This window comes from Cavia porcellus, unplaced genomic scaffold (assembly GCF_034190915.1).
Source record: "Cavia porcellus strain 051 isolate PalLab524CR breed Dunkin Hartley unplaced genomic scaffold, mCavPor4.1 scaffold_19, whole genome shotgun sequence".
Lineage (NCBI taxonomy): Eukaryota > Metazoa > Chordata > Mammalia > Rodentia > Caviidae > Cavia > Cavia porcellus.
This window is the reverse complement of record NW_026947502.1, coordinates 60589076-60609007: the sequence shown is the minus strand read 5'-3', so window position 1 is coordinate 60609007 and position 19932 is coordinate 60589076. Positions and strand designations below refer to the sequence as shown.

Here is a 19932-nt window from a genome sequence, read left to right as displayed (position 1 = left end):
GGTAGATAATTGAGAGAAGCGGGGGAAAGATGAAAGGGCCATGGTAGAGCTATTTAATGTTCACTAAGGAAGGAGATTACCCATGTAAAGTGCTTTCTTAGTTTTGCTATAAATCAGTTATTCTCAAAAAGAAAGGTAAAATTGGGTACACTGGCTTACATCTGTAATCCTAGCACTCTGGGAAGCTGAGACAGGAAGATCACAAATTCGAGCCCAGCATAGGCAACTTCACAAGACCCTGTCTCAAAGTGAAACATAAAAAAAGCGCTGCCGCTATAGTTCAGCGGGAAGGTCCTGGGCTTATCCCCAGATGTAAACAAGGGAAAGTGGAAACAGAGTAGTGCAATTGTAATTTTTTTTTTTTGCCTTTTTCCTTTTTATCGGTACCAGGGATCGAACTCACGACTGCCTGGACTGCCTGCTTACAAGGCAGGTGCTTATGCCGCTGAGTTAAATCCCCAGCCCCTGCAATTGTAATTTGAAAGGCAACTAACTCTGAGGATGAAATTAGACTCCAGGTTAGATTCCCAGCACTACCAAAAAATAAAAATAAAAATGCTAGGCAGCAGTAGGAAAAAAAGATGTCTTTTTTAATGTATTCTATTATCATAAATCATGTATTCAAACTCTATCACTTAACAACTTTGTAAATATGAGTACATTACATCTCTATAGTAGTTTTCTTACAATAAAAAAAACCACCAAATTGTTAGGCTGGCTGGTGATGGCAAGTGCTATAAATTCTCACAAAAAAACCCATCAAAATCACTTATACTGAAGGACTCACAGAAAAACAATGTGGCTGGGGAAACCTTTAATCATTCTCTTGGCTGAGTCTGTCTCCTGAATCAGAGTATAACCATGGCAAGTATTCAGAAGAAGATGCATAATTGATGTCTACATCTGTAGGCCCAGAACTTTCCATCTAAAAACCTCTCTGCCAACCTAACTTACTCAGCATCACATATCACGACCTAAAATAACACAAGGAACTTTTGGCCTCTATTTGTCCTATTTCATAAGATTATTCATGTTTTACTACAGCATTGTCAATAGAATTTAATTATGCTGTGCTGGCTTAAACACTTTTAATGTTACAGAAAAAGGAAAAGATAATTCAGTCAGACCAACATGGCTCACAAGTTAAAAAAAACTTGCTCAAAATACTATCATTACTCACTAATGGTGTTAGAATTCAAACCTGCATTTGTGTGTCCCAGAAATCGACACTGATTATATCACTACACAGGTGATTTCCAGTTATCTCACAAGCCAAGATTGTAAGCAAACAGTAACAAAACCGTGCTGACCAACATAAGACTTTCAATGCTTAACTTAAGAAGTAGAAATTGTAAATACTAAAGTACAGTTATGCCATACACTATTTTATTTTTTTGTACCAGGAATTGTACTTGCCAGGCAGGTACTTGCACCACTAGCTATATCCACAGCCCACCAGACACTGTTTTAAATGCATTCTCTGAGTTTTCTAATTCTCATATACTATGAAATAGGTGTTATTATTCCTACTATACACATTTGAAAAAAACAAAAACAGAGGCTGAGTAACTCACTAAAGGTCACTAGTAAGTGGTAGGGCCTAGCCTCAATCTGGACAGTCTTAGTTATGAGACCAGGCTCTTGGTGATTATTCTGTACCGCAAAAACGCAGTATTTCCAGGGTGATTTTCAACACTCATATCCATATCTCATTTACCCACCATTTTACTAAAGGCCAGTGAAAAACCTGGCATCAGGTGGTACAGGGCACACGATTATCATCTTAGTACCCTGGGAAGCTGAGGCATGCAAGTCTGCATGTCTGAGCCAGGCTGGTCAACACAGTAAGACAGGTCTCCAAAAACACGGCTGAGGATGTAGCTCAGTGCAAAGTGGACCAGCACTTTAAACCCAACCTAGGCTTGAAACAACTTCTTGCCAATTCAAGTCCTTTAATAGTGAGTGTATTGTGGGTAACTACTATGTTACCTTGTTCAAAGGGTCAGTTTGCTTCAGAAACTACAAACCCAAGTAAAAGAACAAACCTTAAACTGAAAAGAGGTTAGAGTTAGGGAGATGGAGACTGCAGGGTGATCACCAAAGAATCTAGGACATTTCCTGAGATGATGAAAATGTTTTAAAATGAACCATAATTCATAACTCTAGTAATGGGGGCTGGGGATTTAGCTCAGCGGCATAAGCACCTGCCTTGCAAGTGTGCGGTTGTGAGTTTGATCCCTGGTACCGATAAAAAAGACAAAAAAAAAAAAAAAAAAAAAAGATAGCTCTAGCAATGAACTGTACACTTTAAATGGGTAAACTGAATGGTTATAAACTATAGCTCAATAACTGCTATGAGACAAAATTATTTAAAGAGGCTATCAAAACCAGTACCAAGCCAGAAGTGGTGCACACACCTGTAGTCTCAGTACTTGGGAGGCTGAGGCAGGAAGACTGCCACAAGTTTGAGGCCAGCCTGGGCCACATGGTGAGTTCAAAGTCAGCCTGTACTATACAGTGAGGCTCTGCCCCTCCCCACCAATCAAAGTTAAGCTGGGAACAGTGGCACCTATTACCTAAGGACCCAGGAGACCAAGGATGGTGGATTGCTGAGAATTTTGAATCAGGATGCACAGCAAGACCCTGTCTCAACAAACAACACAATCTATCCCCAAAACTCAAAACAAAAAACTCCAAACCCCCAAACAAAAAAATCAGGGTCAAGACAATTTAAATCTCGCAGTCCCTGAGTCAGAATCCTCCGTAAGTTTCCGACAGTAGTGGCCAACGTATGGCATGCATGCTACTGTGCTTTCCCTTTAAGACAAAAGATGTTAATACAGAGCTATTTTTCTAAACTGAAACCTCAGTGTTCAAGTTAACTACAGTGTTGGCCCTTTGTGATCAATAACTAGGCCGGCTAGGGCTGCATTTGGCACTTGGCCTCTAAAATGCTCACCATTGCCAGTCCAGGTCTATTGAGACACAAAGCCAAGAATCGCAACCTCGTCATCTTTACATCCAGTGGCACTCAAACATTTGTTAAATAATTGAAGGAAAAAATTCCTACACCAAAGAGCTACTGTTGAACAATAAGACCCTTTCTATAGAGAAAGACTAGACATCAGGAATCAAATATGGAAATTCATGAGCTCTAAAAGGACAAACCAAAAAAATGTAAACAAAACAAAACAATCATCTGCAAGACACACTGCAGATGTTTACGGCTGACCCCTTGTGCTGACCAAGCAGAAAGCTGCCCTGTATCAGGTAATTTAAGACAGCTGACTGATCCCACAGTGCGGCGGTGATCCCAGGCAGCTCCTTCTCCTTTTGAAAGGTTCTTCTATTGCCTACAGAGACCGAGCTCTTCAGCAGTCCTCTACCAGGCCCCTGAGAATACCGGCAACCAAGCCTTCTTTGAAGTACAATCCCCCATAAGTTTGAGTTTACTCTCCTGAATCTCTATCCTGTCAGATGAAAAGGGACAAAGTGAAAAAACCAAAAATAAACACAAAACACAATTAAACTAACAAAAACAAACTACAATATCCACTTGTGATTCTTATAATGAAATGGAAAGGCTCAGGGACAGAGAATATTACTTATGTTTACTAAAAGCAACAAATCTTAGTACTTAAAAAGGTGTTGCTTTCCATGACCAAAACATAATGACTGTTTACTTCTTTGAGTAAACTTCCCAGAACTATAGGAAAGCTGCTGTCTGCAAGGACCTCAGCCTTGCTTCTGAGCACATGAATACGAGAGAAAAAGTACTATTCTCACACTGCTGTGGCTGCCCACCGCCCTTTCAGTCTTCACTCTTCTCTGTGCAGCATCATAATGCGGCCATAGCCCTGAATGCTGTCTCCATGCACCAGAAAACCTTGCATTACTGAAAAGAACGAGGAATTATCACAGGCTACTTCCTTCACTTCAGCTGTGTAACTCAAGAGTACTGGATAGGGTGGAAAACACGCTGACAGCAGTACATGGAGGAAGACTAAACCTGTGCTCTGGATGATCCATGTGAACGTTTAGCAGAGAACCAGGAGTACAGTAAACAGTGAGTCAGCAGCAGCTCTGTTACTCAAGCATGGGACAGTGGAACAAACCACCTCAGCAAGTACCCACTAGCACTTCCTATTTATGGGACAAAAGCGCAAACTAGTCGGTAGTACTGCACCTTAGAGCACTCATGGCGTAGGGTGAAGCTCTCCCACCCAAGCAGTTTCAGCACTCTATCCCAACATGCTCTATCCAAAGATTCTAGAATCCATCCTTACAAATCCACAATTGTTAACAAAAAATGATCACTACTTCACAACCAAACCTGTTCATTCTTTTGCAATAGGGGCTTCTTGGTCCCGTAGAAGACAGTCGATATCTTGGTCTGGCAGGAGAAGCTGGGCCTTGGTAAAATATGTTGGGTTTTCTCTGGTGGCGAGGTTCTATAAAAGAAATACGTAGCAGAAATATATATAAAGATGATTCTTCTCTTCATTAAGTATCTACGAAGCAGCTGTCTTCTGTAAAAGAACGAATTATGCTTGCAGGCCAAGGTTTTATTGTGTTAAAAACATCTATGGTCACTTGTTCTGTGAGGGCTCCTCAGGAGACAAACAACTTTAACCTAATGGACAAGCAAAGCCTCACAAGCAGTACATGACACCAAACGTCACAAGATCACAACCAAGCTAATGGTTCTCTATTGCTGCAGGACTGTGGGTTACTGTCTTCTAACAGTGATCAGACAGAAATCTCATCTGCTGAGGATGATGATAAACAGGTGAAAGAATCCTCATTTCAAATGAGATTAGGGTGACATGTCAAATGTAGGAAATAGCACACAATATTGTAGAAAATCAGGCTGGGTGTGGTGGTGCATGACTGTAATTCCAGTACTTGGGACGCTGAGGCAGGACAACTGCTCTGAATTTGAGGCCAGCCTGGGCTACATGTTCAAGGACAGCATGAAATACCTAAAGAGAGCCAGTCTCACAAAACAAAACAAAAGACAAAACAAAACAAAAGCAAAGCACCATTCTTTCTGTAGCTTTGTGAGCAGGTTTAGTAATAAAGCAATGTCATGCTTCTGTGAAATTCTCAAAAGAAGGTAAAACCAAGTGTCACTGGATAGGTTCCTTCTTAAAGTTGCAAGACCAAGAGATTCCACTGAGCCAACAGGCAGCAGTGATTTCATCAGTGGTAGGGAAAGTCGTCCTATACATTAACCCTTTTCTCTCATCTTCCTCACACCAGCCACAAAGGTTTTCAAAGATAAGTGCAGGCTAATGCTTCTTGTTCTTTATATTTTGTATTTTTCTTATTATTTTGTATTACCTTAGAGTGCTATCATTTTTACATGAGTACTTCTGGATTGTGGAATGAAGCACCTAAATTCTCATTATTTCTGGTGGGCTTTTTGTGGTACTGGGGATCGAACTCATGACCTCACGCTTGTCAGGCAGGAGCTTGTGCTACTGAGCTAAATCCCCAGCCCTTCTCATTATTGTACAGTGCTTTAGATTATGTGCATGCTTCTAGAACAAATCATGCTTGCAAACCAAAGTTATGTACTGCATAATACTTTGTTTGCGTCTTACATAAAAGGTTGCTATTGAAAACATGCCACACGACATCAACTGACCAACAGCCAGAGGGGCCATAAGCAACTATGATGAATCTGCTGAGGCACAGTCAATGACTATCAACCATGGAGATAAATGTGCGCAACTACTGAGGTCCAACAGTAGCAGAAATCAACAGCAGTCCTACTTACATAAGCTGACAAAATAGTCAGAAAGCATCTAAAATAAGATTCGAAATTTTGAACAGCTCAATTATTTGCTTTGTTCAAGGCTAATATTCAACTTTTCTTTGAAACAATGAAGTTTTGCAAATTTAGAATAAGACTGTAATCATCAGTATGTAGCAAAATGGAAAATACAAAGGAAAAAGAACAAAGGACGTGGTAGTGCACCCTTATCCATCCAGCACTTGGAAGACTGATACAGGAGGACCGCGGCAAGTTTAAGGCCAGCCTAAACTGCAGTGAGACCCTTTCTCAAAAAGACAAAAAACAAAACAAAATAAATAAACAAACAAGAAAACACAACAAAGGCTGGCCAGTAGGAAAAAACGTAATATAAATATCTTCTGCAAAAAGTCTATACTCCATCACTTACTTTCCAATGGAGCCTGGTAGTAAACAGCCGCTTTTCTCTGTCTAAGATAATAGCGTTTCTGATTATCTTCTTCTCCATCTTCTTCTTCTTCATCATCATCGTCGTCGTCATCTTCTTCACCATCATCCTCTTCCTCTTCACCATCACCATCATCTTCATCTGCACCATCATCATCTTCACCATCGTCTTCATCCTGGGGTTCACCCTCTTCAGATGACTCTACAATAAGAAATGTACAGGACAGTCACCAAACACAGTTAACAATTTTTGCCTCAAAATAACAAATTCACATTTATTTGGGCCAATTAGATTGTAATTAGGAAAAACAGATCCAAGTGACCTTGAAAATGTGTTCATCGATTCACTCACTCATTCACTGATTTGTACCAGAGATGGAACTCATAACCTCATGCTTGCCAGGCAGGCACTTGGCCACTGAGCTAAATCCCTGGTCCTCCCTATTAATTTTTAACATGAGGATCCCAGAGAAAGACTCTTTTTTGTGGTACCAGGAATTGAACTCAGGACCTGGTGCTTACCAGGCAGGTGCTGTGTTGCTAAACTATATCCCTAGCCCCAACTATCCTTTAAAATTTACCTACTTCAAGATCATTCACAGAAAGAACCTGTAATTATTTTGCACATAAAGATTTTTTAAAAACAGAGTAAAAGATTATAGAACTAAAAGCATCCACAGTGGACTGGGGATTTAGCTCAGTGGCACAAATGCCTGCCCGGCAAGCAAGAGGTCATGAGTTCAATCCCTGGCACCCAAAAACAAACAAATAACATTCAACAGAAAAAAAAAAGTAAGCACAGAAAAAAATTTAAACAGTATCAGCACATCAAACCATACTTCACAATGTTCCTGTGGATTTTATTAACATAGGCCAATACACTAAAATTTCCAAGTTAATGTGACAAGTTTATCATCTCCCCACTTAGTTTGCCTTTAAACTTAAGTTTGACATTCGATCTAGCGTCCCCCCACCCCCAGTTGTCACTGAACTTACATGGAGTACAAGTCAAATAATTCTTAGGATAACAGTGAAACATCAAATGTCTAAAACACATTCCAAAAACTGATTTCATTAAAAAGTTATATTACTAAAGTCCTAAACAGAACAGCAAAACTTTAATCATCTTATCTAAGTTACTTAGATATATGATGCATTGTCTATAAAGTACTATACCAGCAAAGTAATATTTGCTTTAGTTACTGATTTTACTTTCTCCAACAAAACACATTATCCTTAAAACTCTCCCTTATCCTCAAAATTATGACCAATGCTATAACTCTCATGAACTACCATAAATACCATGGCTCCTGAATAAAAAGACTATTTTCTACTGAATAAAAAGTACTGAAATTCAGAAAAGAGAATAAGAGAAAAGACGAACCTACGCTGCCTTCTTGGTTATCAGTTGTTTCTTCATCAGCTCTTTGAATTTCTTTTTGTCTTCCCCTTGTGTACATATGAAGACTGCCCTACAAATGTTCAAATAAAAGCCATTAACATTTAATATTTATTCATCAAATAATTCAGTGAAATGAATTCTCAAAATGAATATATTTAAAACTCCAGCAGCAGTGACTGGTCATATGCTGGATAGAGCAATGAATAATTTAACAAAATAGATGATATAGTATAGAAAACCAAAAGGTAAGTCATCCTCTTAAGAAAAGACTTACCTCTTCTGGTTCTTTATACACTCTCAAGTCTCCAAGTTTCCTCAGTTGCTGTCTACGCATTTTCTTCATGTCATCCATCTTTTGAAGTACAGCTTCAGCAGTGCTTAAAAAAACATAGAAAAATAAGAAGCACTAATTAAATTATACAAAAGTATTTTAAAATTTCTTTACTAAAATTTACACATACACACTCATAGACATATGTATACACACACACAAAATCATTACAAAGGCTTCAAGCCACCACTTTCCTTTATACTTTACATGAACTTAAAGTATTAAATATATTCAAGATGGTCTAAATTCATGATCCTTCTCCAACAAAAGGTTTTGCCACTGAAGTCACCCTAAACTAGGAATTTTTCACTTACTTTGTTATAAGCTTGTCAAATAGCACAGACTGATTCACAGCACTGTAACGACTCCTAATCCTGCAGCTGCGACGCACCTCCGCACCGCCGTTCTCTCTGCACAGGTGCTTTGCAGTCTGAGCGAGGTTTCTGGTCCTCAATGACTGTGTGATCACTCCGTCTTTAGAGAGGTGTACATAAAATAAAGATTTAAAGTAACACAAATACACAACTTGAAAATGAACAAGGGAATAGTTTTCCTGTAACTATTTTTTCCTAAACTGTATTATCTTAAACTTTTAAAAACATTAGAAATCAAAAACTAAAGCTGCAACATATACCTAACTATATTGTATGAACTAGCCCTTCCACTCCCAGCAGAAGACACCTAATATAAATTTGTGCACAAGTATTCAAAGCAGTTCCTAACGTTCCAAACTGGAAGCAACTCTTACCTATTAAAAGATGAGATACTGTACTACACCCACATAATGGAATACTATCCAGCAACAACAAAACAAACAAACAAACAAACAAACAAACAAACAAAACGAAAGAGACTCAAAGCAATTATTCTGAATAAAGGAACATGTGCTGTGTGATTCTACTTAGGTAAAATGGGACTGAAAATTAATCTGTAGTGAGAGAAAGCAGACTGGCAGTTGCTTGAGAATCTAAAACTAAGAGGGATTATGGTGGGCTTCAAGAAAGCTGGGAGGATGGGTAATGTGGTAATGGTCTCATGCGCACACTTACATGACATGATAATGAACTATACATATGCAGGCTACTTAAGTTCCTCAAATCTGCAAATACAACATTAAATATATTCTTAAAATTTTGAAATGCAGGGCCAGGAATTTAGCACAGCAGCTTAAGTGCCTGCCTGGCAAGTGCAAGTACATGAGTTCGATCCCCAGTACGTAAAAAGAAAAGCGGGGGAGAGGGACTTAGCTCAGTGGCATAAGCGCCTGACTGCCAAGCGTGAGGTCATCCCTGGCACCAAAAAAAAAAAAAAAAAAAAAAAGTACATTTGGGTTGGGTATTTAGCTCAGTACCTTAAGTGCTTATCTGATAAGTGCAAGGTTGTGAGTTCAATCCCCAGCACCAATAAACAAACATAAAAAATTTGAAATGCAGGGCAAGGATCTAGCTCAGTGATAGAGTGCCTGCCCAGCATACAAGGCCCTGGGTTCAATCTCCATCACCACCAAGATAAATAAATTAAAAAACCAACGACAAAAGAACTGCAATGCCATCAATGTTACTTACCTTCTTTGCACTCTTCTGTTTTTTTATCAGCGTGTTGTCTGGCCAACTGTCTATATGAACAAAAAATATTAAACAATTCAATATAAATTGGCATAACTTTAAATCTGATATATTACTACAAACTAAGACAAAATGTTAAATCAATTTAAATGGTAAATATTCAGATACTTAAAACCCCAACTCAGCTGAAAAAAAAAAAAATCTTAAAAAGATTCATGCTCATTGGTAATGGGTAAAAAAGTTTAAGATTCTGTTTTGAAATTCAGTGATATAAAAGCCAGGTGTGGTGGCACATGTGTGTAACCCCAGCACTTGGGAGGCTAAGACACAAGGATCGTAAGTTTAAGGCCTGGGCTACAGTGAGCTCAAGGCCAGCCTAGAGTACGAAGCAAGAACCTAACATAAAACCAAATCAAACCAAACCAAATTTATTGGTATATGAATAGAATTAATCAAAGTATCTTTCTTTGAAGAAATGAAACCCTTTGCCTAAATATCTGAATATAGTTGAACTAAGCATTGCACATAACCAATACAATGTATTTTACACAACACTGGGATACAGTGGTCTCATAACTTTGAGAATTTATAACTATTATTAGAAGTAATGTATATGAGTGATATATTGTCTCCTGAGAACATCTGCTGGCAACAATCTTCATACAATATCCATGATTGTCATTCACAGGTAGAAATGGTTCCATACATGAATTAGATATTTCAACTACAATCTGGCAGACAGAATCTATTAAAATGCAAAAAATGCTTTCCAAGTCTTGAAAAAAGTATCCTTTATTCACCTTTTTTCAAAAACCCACTGATCAAACAAAACAGTATGTTTCATTAACTTATTTTTGCTAACAATTTCCCATACTCAGGCTGTCGTTATCTGTTAAATACCATGCCATTTGCAAGTAGGCTAGTTTATGCATGTGGACTTTTAAATATTAGACTTTAAAATTAAATCAGCATGGCGTGGTGGTTCATACCTGTAATCCCACCACTCAGTAGGCTGAGGCAGGAGGATTGTTGCAAGTTCAAGACCAGCCTGGGTTACAAAGTGAGCTCAATGCCAGCCTGAACTGCATAGTGAGACCTTGCCTCAAAAAGACAAAACCAAAACCAAAACCTGAAATCTTATCCGAGTTAATTCATATATTGTCATAACAGTATAAGTGATCATCGATGGCTTCCCTCTAGAATCCAGTGAAAAGACAAAAACTAAAAACTTGATCTGCCCATCAAAGTTCATTCATACTCTTACAGACTTTCCTTCTAAAGGATCTCCTCCCTCTACACCATAGAAGAGGTAGGATGTTATGAACGTACTGATTAAAATCAGTAATTTTTTCTTTTACTCTTTCCCCCTCTTTGTAAGTGCTTTTATCATTATAGGGGTTGGTAAACTTTATTTAGCTAGATAGGAAATACTTTATAGGCTTGTGAGTTATACAGTCTCTGTCATATCTACTTGACATCAGAGCATGAAATTAGCCACATATAAGATGATTTGGCATGGCTATATTCTAAAGAAATTATTTACAAAAACAGGTAAGCAGACTTTGTTAACCCCTGCCTGTCTGATGAAAGCCATGGACCTTTATTCCCTAGAAAACTGTACACCCACACACATTTAAACATTATAGTTCGGGGCTGGGGATTTAGCTCAACGGCATAAGCGCCTGCCTTGCAAGCTGGCAGTCGTGAGTTCGATCCCTGGTACCGATAAAAAGGAAAAAAGACGAAAAAAAAAAAAAAAGAGAGAGATAAAACATTACAGCTCAAGTTTCATGTACTCCGGAAGATCATCCATAATCACTGGACCCTAGTTAAAAACCCCAGGATAGGGGGCTGGGGATTTAGCTCAGTGGCATAAGCACCTGCCTTGCAAGCAGGCGGTCGTGAGTCGGTACGGATAAAAAAGAAAAAGACCAAAAAAATAAAAAAATTAAAAAAATAAAAAAAAATCCAGGATAAAAGAAATGTGTAGTTTCCACCTTCATGGTATAGTTACTCAAAACTTTATGTACTTACTTAATGCTGACTCTGGTCTTTGAGGCCCATACAACAAATGAAAAACAGAGGGAGAAAAGAAGCAACAAAGGATAACTATGATAAAGCATACTGGCAGTATTAATAAGGAAGAGAAAAAGTAAGTGCCTGCCTGGCAAGCACAAGGTGGTGAGTTCAATTCCTGGTACCAAAGAAAGAAACAAACAAAAAAAGTAGAATTCAAAAATACAGTTAAGCCATTTGATATATGTCTTAGACAAACATTTCCTGATGTTACCACCATATAAAATAATATACAGTATTTATAATAATAATATAGGGAAATGATTTTTATGTATGAATTCTTCTCACAGAAGACATACAAATGACCCATAAGCAAATAAAAAGATAATCCAGTAATATTAGCCATTAGGAAAACATAAACTAGAACCACAGTGGGATATTCTATACCCACTAATGGCTGACACCACAAAGAGCGCCAGGTGATAGCAAGAACTTAGAGAAATTGTAACCCTCATTCGATGCTGGTGGGAATATAACCCAGGATGGCTGCTCATTAAAACGCTGGTGTTGCCAACGGCCATGCCATTCTACTCCCAGTATACTGCAGTTCATACCATTATTCACAACAGCAGAGAAAGGGAAGCAAGCCAGTACCCACAAACTGCTGCGAATAAACAAATCATGGCCCATCGATATGACAGGCTCTTACGCAGCAGCGAAAAGCGAAGCATAGCAGACAGCACATGGACAAACTCCGAAAACATCAAGTGAAAAGCGCCAGACAATAAGACCAGACAGGACTTTGTTTATGTAAAGTGTCTGTAGTCCTCAATCTATTCGGATGAGAGGAGATTCAGGACTGCCAAGGGGAGGAACAGCCAGGTGGGGGCAGCAGCTATGAAAGTCAAGGGACACAAAGTTTCTTTCTGAGTTTGTAATACTGCTGTGAAATTAGAGGGTGATCATCACAACACTGTTAATGCATTAGAATGAATTTTATACTTCAAAACCATCAATCTTATGGTATAGGAAGTATATTATAAAAAATAATGGAATTCAATGTATTTAAGAGGGATTTGATTAAAAATACCGAATCAGCAGAGCATGGGGCACACATCTTTAATTCCTGCCCTCAAGAGGCTGAGGTAGGAAGACCACTGTGAGTTCAAGGCAAACCTCGGCTACACAGTGAACTTAAAGCCATTCTGAACTACACAGTGAGATCCTCTCTCAAAAATAAAAACAAAAACTATTGTAACTGCACTGCATTTCAGTTTAATACCTCAGAAATTGAAATGTTTCACACTGATGGCATTATCACAGTTTAAATGTCAGTGTTAGGCTGACAAAGTAGATTCCATGAAATATAGCAGTAAACATCCCACAAATAATGTACAAAGTATGCAAAGTTAGAAGTATTTAGGAATGATTAAAATGTTTTCCAGTTGGAAAACTAACAAAAGCTTAGAAACAGTAAAAGATAACCTTGGGCCAAGGATGCAGCTCAGAGGTACAGCACCTGCCTGGCAAGTGCAAGCGAGGTCCTGAGTTCAATTCCAGGTACAAAAAACACACAAAAAAACCCCCAGCCAAACAAAGTACCTTATCTTGAAAATATACTACACACAATAAGAATGACAATTCTATTTGAATAGAAGGATTCGAGTTTTCTGGGTCACTAAGCAAAATTTATTTACGAGGAGACAGTATAAAAAGTATTTCATCAAACAAATTTTACTTCAATGGTGCAATCTCCCTTATGTTAATTCACAAAATTGTTTAAAATAGTGAAGGTTTTAAGCTAAACTTAGATTTGAACCAAACTCCATTTCCATGAATTTAACTGAACTACACAATCCACTGACATCGATTCCTTCAGTGTCCAAATGGAATTTATGCCACCTTCCTCAGCTGTTTCACAGAAACATAGTCTGCTGCTACTGGAGGCTCACTTGAGTTTCACATATACTACTTGTGGTGCTTTTAATTCTTTATAAAAGTAAAAAAATTAGGGGCTGGAGGTTTAGCTCAGCGGCATAAGCGCCTGCCTTGCAAGCCAGCAGTCGTGAGTTCAATCCCCGGTACCGATAAAAAGGAAAAAGACAAAAAAAAAAAAAAGTAAAAAAATTTATACTAAATTTTTATTTGTAAACACACTATATATTACTTGTAACAAAACATTAATTTTCAAAATACATTAGACAAAGTTTATCATAGCACCGAGTACAAACGGGCATTTTACAAGCACTGCATGGCAGCAGGTCTTCTCTCCCTGCTGCGGGGAGCAGGGTGCCTCTTTGCTGCTGCTTCTGTCCTGAGGCTGTCTGTATTCTCCAGCAACAGGAATCTTCAGTCTCAGCACTGCTGCTATGAGTTTTCCTACTTTTAAGGCATTTTTTTAGTAGCCATTCTAGAATATAGATTTTCTTCAGTTAACTATACACCAGGGTTTAATAAAATCAAAACGTTTTATTATTTTACCTCACTGTACAAACTGGTACAATATGGGGAGTTAACATCCTCAATATTCATTTATTTATGGTGCCAGGGATGGAACTCATAACCTCACATTGCCAGAGGTAGTTAAGCCCCTAAGCTAAATCCCTGGCAACCTGATATTTAAAATGGCATAAAAACTGCTTCTGGCCAACGGCGAGTTCTCCTGGACTGTACCAGGTAGGTGCAATGCACATTTCCCACCTGAAGTGTCCACAGAAGTGCTGTGCTGCGTACTTGACACTCACATGACACTTTTACCTCTTTTCAGCACATACAAAACTAATGTGCTGACAGCAGAAAATCCAAATACTGATCCCTAAATAATCTGTTCTCTTTCTTTCTTTTTGTCTTTTTTGAGACAGGTCTCGCTATGCAGTTCAGGCTGGCCTTGAGCTCACTTTGTAGCCCAGACTGGTCTCAAACTCACAAGGATCCTCCCACCTCAGCCTCCCGAGTGTTGGGATTACAGGCGTGAGCCACCACGCCGGCTCAACAATTTGTTTTCTATTTGGTAAAAATTCAGGTAGTATAGCCCTCTTAATTGTTTTCAAAGTGTCTACATAAATTAAGTTTTTCTTTTTCAGTTCATCATGAAGTCCCACTGAGCTGTACCGACTGTCACTGGTAATATTCTTTAAGTGCCTTCAATACACAGCTTCACAACAGCTCTCCTGGGCATGACGAGGCGGGTTTGGTCGGGTTAGCCTTCTTTACCTCTGCACCAGCATCTATTTCTGCACTGTGCAGGTGATCTCAGCATCACACCCTCTCTAGCTGGCTTGTTAGGCATAAATGTACTAAACCCGCATTCTTCTTGAGATGATCCTAGCATCTCATCTAAGTTCAGCTAAAATCCAGGAGAGTAACCCTGACCTGGGGACAAATTCATCAATTGAGGCTGAGACAACAGCTAACTTACTTGTCTTGATTCTTTCTTTTCCAATTTTGGCATTAGCAAATCAGAGGCAACAGACTAAAAAATCTAATGGAGCACAACTCACAGAGACAGGAAAAATGGATCTTCCTGTTCCAACTGTTGCCCAGGATAGATGGTATCTTCGTGACTAGACTTAAAAACAGTAAAAACTATAAACACTTAGTGCTTCGACATAGGAAAACAAGTTATGCTGCGTTCACTGCCCTCGGGCTGCTAGGACTGGACATACTGTACTTCTGTGCAGAGCGAGCATGCCTCTGTGCATGCTGGGCTAAGTACGCCATGTGGCAGGAGACTGCAGAGAGGCTGAGCAAGCAATGTGACAAATGAAGGAAACCACACTTTCCAAACTGCATCAGTCCTTGGGGCCTGTCTGTACTAGCTGCTAGTTAAATATGTATTAAAAAGCCTAATCCTAATAAATAAAAAAAAAATTTTTTTGGTACTGGGGATCAAACTCATGACCTCATGCTCACCAGGCAGGTACTTATGCCACTGAGCTAGATCCCCAGCCCCAATAAATTGATTTTTAAAACTGCTCCCAAAATTTCTTTTAAAGAAAATCACATATTCTGAGCCAGAGATTTAGCTCAGTGGCATAAGTGCCTGCCTTACAAGTGCTAGGTCGTGAGTTCAATCCTCAGTACAAATAAATAAATAAATAAATAAAATTACATATTCTGTCTCCTTTGTAAGGACTACTTTAGAATCACATGAATATACAGAAATTTACAAATGACTCAGAAATGAGGAAAAATCTGAAAGCAAGCCATCAGAAATAGAAATGAAATTTAAATGAAACAGACTATGTGCAGAGTATGAAGCAGAACCATGCATCAGCTCCCCTCACACACTGCTTTGAATAAGAAAATAAAGACAAACCTGTACAGAAACACTTCGTTTTAATTTGACAATATTCATTTGTGACAATTTCATTTCAAATAAATTACATTTACAGCACCAAAATCTTGATAACGAGCCAAAAATACACTTCAAGAATGAAATGCAAATCCCTGGTTTAGAACACTCTGAATTGACTGGCCCACAATCTTGTGTTACCTTGTAAAGTGCCTGCCATTAGCATGTCTCTCCATTTCCTTATTGAAACTAGAATCTGAAGAAGTCTGTGTACATTTCCTCAAGGGCCTCAACGAACATGTCCGGTGATTTGTCTCAACTTCCTTAACTGAAGATCCATCCTTTAAAAAAAATTAAGAGAGCTATCAAGTCTTTTAGTCAAACCCCCAATTTATACTCCTAAAAGTTTTTTCTGGTTGCAGTAAAAACTGCTTTTAATGCAGAATCATTTTGCATCTTTTCAAGAAACATTAGGTGACATCTCATTTCAAAGTAAGTTATCAGCAATGGCTACGAAGAGCTAATATAAGATTTACTGATGGTCCATAGGTCTATTTCACAACAAGTCCTCCAGAGAGCAAAGTTTTCCACTGATTTTTAAAAGTATTTTAAGCCAGTGTGATCCCAGCACTCAGGTGGCTGAGACAGGAAGATCGTGAGTTTGAGACCAGTCTGGGCTACAAAGTGAGCTCAAGGCTAGCCTGAACTGCAGAGCAAGACTCTGTCTCCAAAAAAAAAAAACAAAAACAAAAAAGGCAAGTATTTTTTAGGTCGTGAGTTCACTCTCCCCACTACCTTTACTTTGTCATTTAATTTTGTTTTGGAAAGAACATTTGGTTGGTTTGCAGTAAAATAAAGATTTTTTAAAAAAAAAATAAGGATCTTGCGCCGGGCGTGGTGGCTCACGCCTGTAATCCCAGCACTTGGGAGGCTGAGGTGGAAGGATCCTGAGACCAGCCTGGGCTAACAAAGTGAGCTCCAGGCCAGCCTGAATTGCATAGTGAGACCCCGTCTCAAAAAAAATAAATAAATAAAATAAAAAATAAGGATCTGTCTAAAAACTAGATGAGCATTTCGGAAACATTAAATGATATTTGAAAAAAGAACACCTACATCTTAGATCAGAAGCGTAACAGTAAGACTTTCTATGGAATGTTTTAAAGGAATCTAATTCTAGATTCTCAGCTTCCCTAAAAGCTTTTTCTTAAGAACTCATCTGCCGGGGCTGGAGATTTAGCTCAGCGGCATAATCGCCTGCCTTGCAAGCAGGCAGTCGTGAGTTCGATCCCTGGTACCAATAAAAAGGAAAAAGACAAAAAACAAAACAAAACAAAACAGAACTCATCTGCCAGAGCAGGACTGACGAGTCTCATTCATTTGCCTTCTCCTCTTTCATCTATTCAGACTCCTCAAAGCACTGAAAACCATCATAAAGCTCAAGAAAAATACTGACCTAAGGCATTAGGAAACTAATGTATGTGACAAATTCTTTCACTTGATAAATGGTTTCTAATTCTTGTTTTCAGCACAAGTGAAAGGAGACCTAATAAAGCTGAGTATTAAAAATATTTTTTTGGCAAATGATTTGCCACAGCCTTACTGGCACCAATCAACAAAACTTTCATTATTATCAATTTATGTATATGAAGTACGCTTACGTTTCTAAAAACAGTAGAATTGAAGCACAAGACTGTTTTTAGTGGTAAAAAGAGCATTCTCAAATCGATGGAACTCAGACTTGAACAGAAACTTGGACACACACATTCTCAACAGTCAAAACAGGAATCCAAGGTTCAGTAACAGAAGAATGGATAAACCAAATGTGGTATATACAACGGAATATTACTGACTTTAAAATTTTAACACATGCTCTAACATATATTTTGTTTCTGCATGTTTTTTAGACAAGGTATTGCTATGTAGTTCATTTTGGCCTTGACTCACAATCCTCCGGCCTCAGTCTCCAAATGCTAGGATTATAGGCACACCCCACTATTCTCAGCATGAATTACCTTTGAAGACATTAAAATAAAATAACAAAATACAAAAGGATGAATAATGTTTCTTCTACATGGTCTTAAAGAGTAGAAAAATTCAAAAAGAGCAGAACATAGTTGCCAGGATTAGGGAAAGGGGAAAACAAGGAGTTTAATATTCTGAAATATGCAAAGATTCCAGACACAGATAGTGATGATGGTTACAGAAAATGAATGTGCTTAATGTAACAGAACTGTACGCTTAGAAATGGTACATTTTTGGAGGCTGGGGATTTAGCTCAGCGGCATAAGCGCCTGCCTTGCAAGCAGGCACTCGTGAGTTCCATCCCTGGTACCAATAAAAATGAAAAAAAAAAAAAAAAAAAAGAAAAAAGAAATGGTACATTTTATATTATCTGTATTTTGCTGTAAGAAAGTAAACCTATCATATTCCAGAAAATTACAAAAGAGAAAGGGGGCAACTATACTAGGAGGAAAAAGTCAATGAGAAACCTGGAAGAATTAATTTTTAAGTGCATAAAAGAATGCCTTGCTTCTAAATAACTTTCAAAAATACACTTTAAGACTGGAGAAATGTACAGAGTGGTGCCTGTACAGAGCACCTTTTGGTAGAGCATTTGCCTACCCTGGGTTTGATCTGCAGCATCATCAAAAACAAAACAAAACAAAACCTATAGCTCATTACTATTGGACAAGAAATGCACAAAGATGAAAGTTTCCCTCAAATTTAACCATACACTGATAACTTTTTACTAAATAAATCACTCCTTTTCTTGCAAATATATACTCTTTTTTTCTCCTTGTGCAGATTGTTACAAGCATGCACTGTATAAGCACATGATTTTAAAACTGAGAGTATACATGTTTGTTAACTTCTCAGTAACACATTTTTCCATCTCATTAAATATTCTAAAATATTTTAAAGTGAAGGGTGTCAGTCATTTGATGGAATCTATTTAACAGTTTGGGGACTGGGAGTGCAGTTAACTATGAAGAACAAATTTGATGTTCCATAACACAGTTAGATAACTAGGGTTTAATCTGAGTCATTTGTAGGAAAATACAAGCATCTCGACACAATAATGTTAAGTAAAATAACCCAAACACACACGGTCAAGCACCACATGGTTTCTTTCCTGTGAGAAACCCCAAGTATAAATAATTTAAAGAGCAAAACACAGAGGATAAGAATCAGGGAGACAGAGAGTTTGCAAATGGGAAGGAGAGTGCAGATGAAGGAGGAAGGAGTCCAGGAGAAAGTAAACAAAAGATGCTCTGTACAGGCACCAACCCCCCACGATGAGTACAAACATGGCAGCAACCATGGACTAATAAAAATGTTTTAAAGATAACTAGTTTAGTGGGCATCATATCCTGTAATCCCGTGTCACAACTTTGGAACCCCAGTGCTTAGGAGGCCAGTCTGAGCAACACAGTGAGACCCTGTCTCAGGAAAACAGAGACGCTGGTTTCAAACAATAACTGAATCAAGAATGGTGTAGCACACTTGTAATTCCAGCACTCTGGGAGCCTGATGCAGGAGGACTACGAAGTCAATCGAACCCTATCTGGGTAATGTGGCAATTTAGTGAGACTGTCTAAAAATAAGAGTTGGAGATGCATGGAAAAGTCTGAACATTCCACACCAAGAGATGAAATGTCTGAAGTGACATATGTGCCAATTAAATGGATCTGATCTCTACATTTTGAATATACAGTGAAATGTCACACTGAACCAAGTATGTACAACCCATGTCAATTAAAAATGTTTAAAAAACCCAAACTGCTTAATTTATTATCTGCAATTTTTGATGTTATAAATACATCTAGATGAATTATCTTGTATATATCTTATCTTCTAAGGAAAACTGGCAGTTAATAAATCAGACATAGCTCAATATTCTAATCAAATCAATTCCCAAGAGATAGGTTAAAAGTCAACTGTTAATTCTTAACACTGGATGACATAGTTGTGAACTTCCACTTTCTGTTTTTTATTTTACTGCATGTACCACTAGAAAAAAATCCTAAGTAGAAACAAAGAGAAAACAATCTGCTAGACCTTGAAATGCAACATCAGTTATCCTTTGCTTCAATCTACTTAAATGTTGTGAGGACTGAG

At 38.2% G+C, this 19932-nt stretch overlaps 1 protein-coding gene across 4 annotated transcripts in view; it reads right to left on the bottom strand.

The window, feature by feature from the left end:
* Positions 1-19932, bottom strand: part of Atad2 (ATPase family AAA domain containing 2) — a 64603-nt gene that overhangs the window by 33574 nt on the left and 11097 nt on the right. For 3 of the 4 annotated variants that reach the window (XM_063231136.1, XM_063231137.1, XM_013149968.3), the window contains 7 exons: positions 16015-16154; positions 9504-9553; positions 8253-8412; positions 7882-7984; positions 7590-7677; positions 6189-6407; positions 4334-4451 (listed from right to left, as the gene is read on the bottom strand). In XM_063231136.1, coding sequence (XP_063087206.1) covers positions 4334-4451; positions 6189-6407; positions 7590-7677; positions 7882-7984; positions 8253-8412; positions 9504-9553; positions 16015-16154 — 878 coding nt within the window. The remainder of the gene's footprint in view (positions 1-4333; positions 4452-6188; positions 6408-7589; positions 7678-7881; positions 7985-8252; positions 8413-9503; positions 9554-16014; positions 16155-19932) is intronic. The other variant, XM_063231138.1, reaches the window with a different exon arrangement.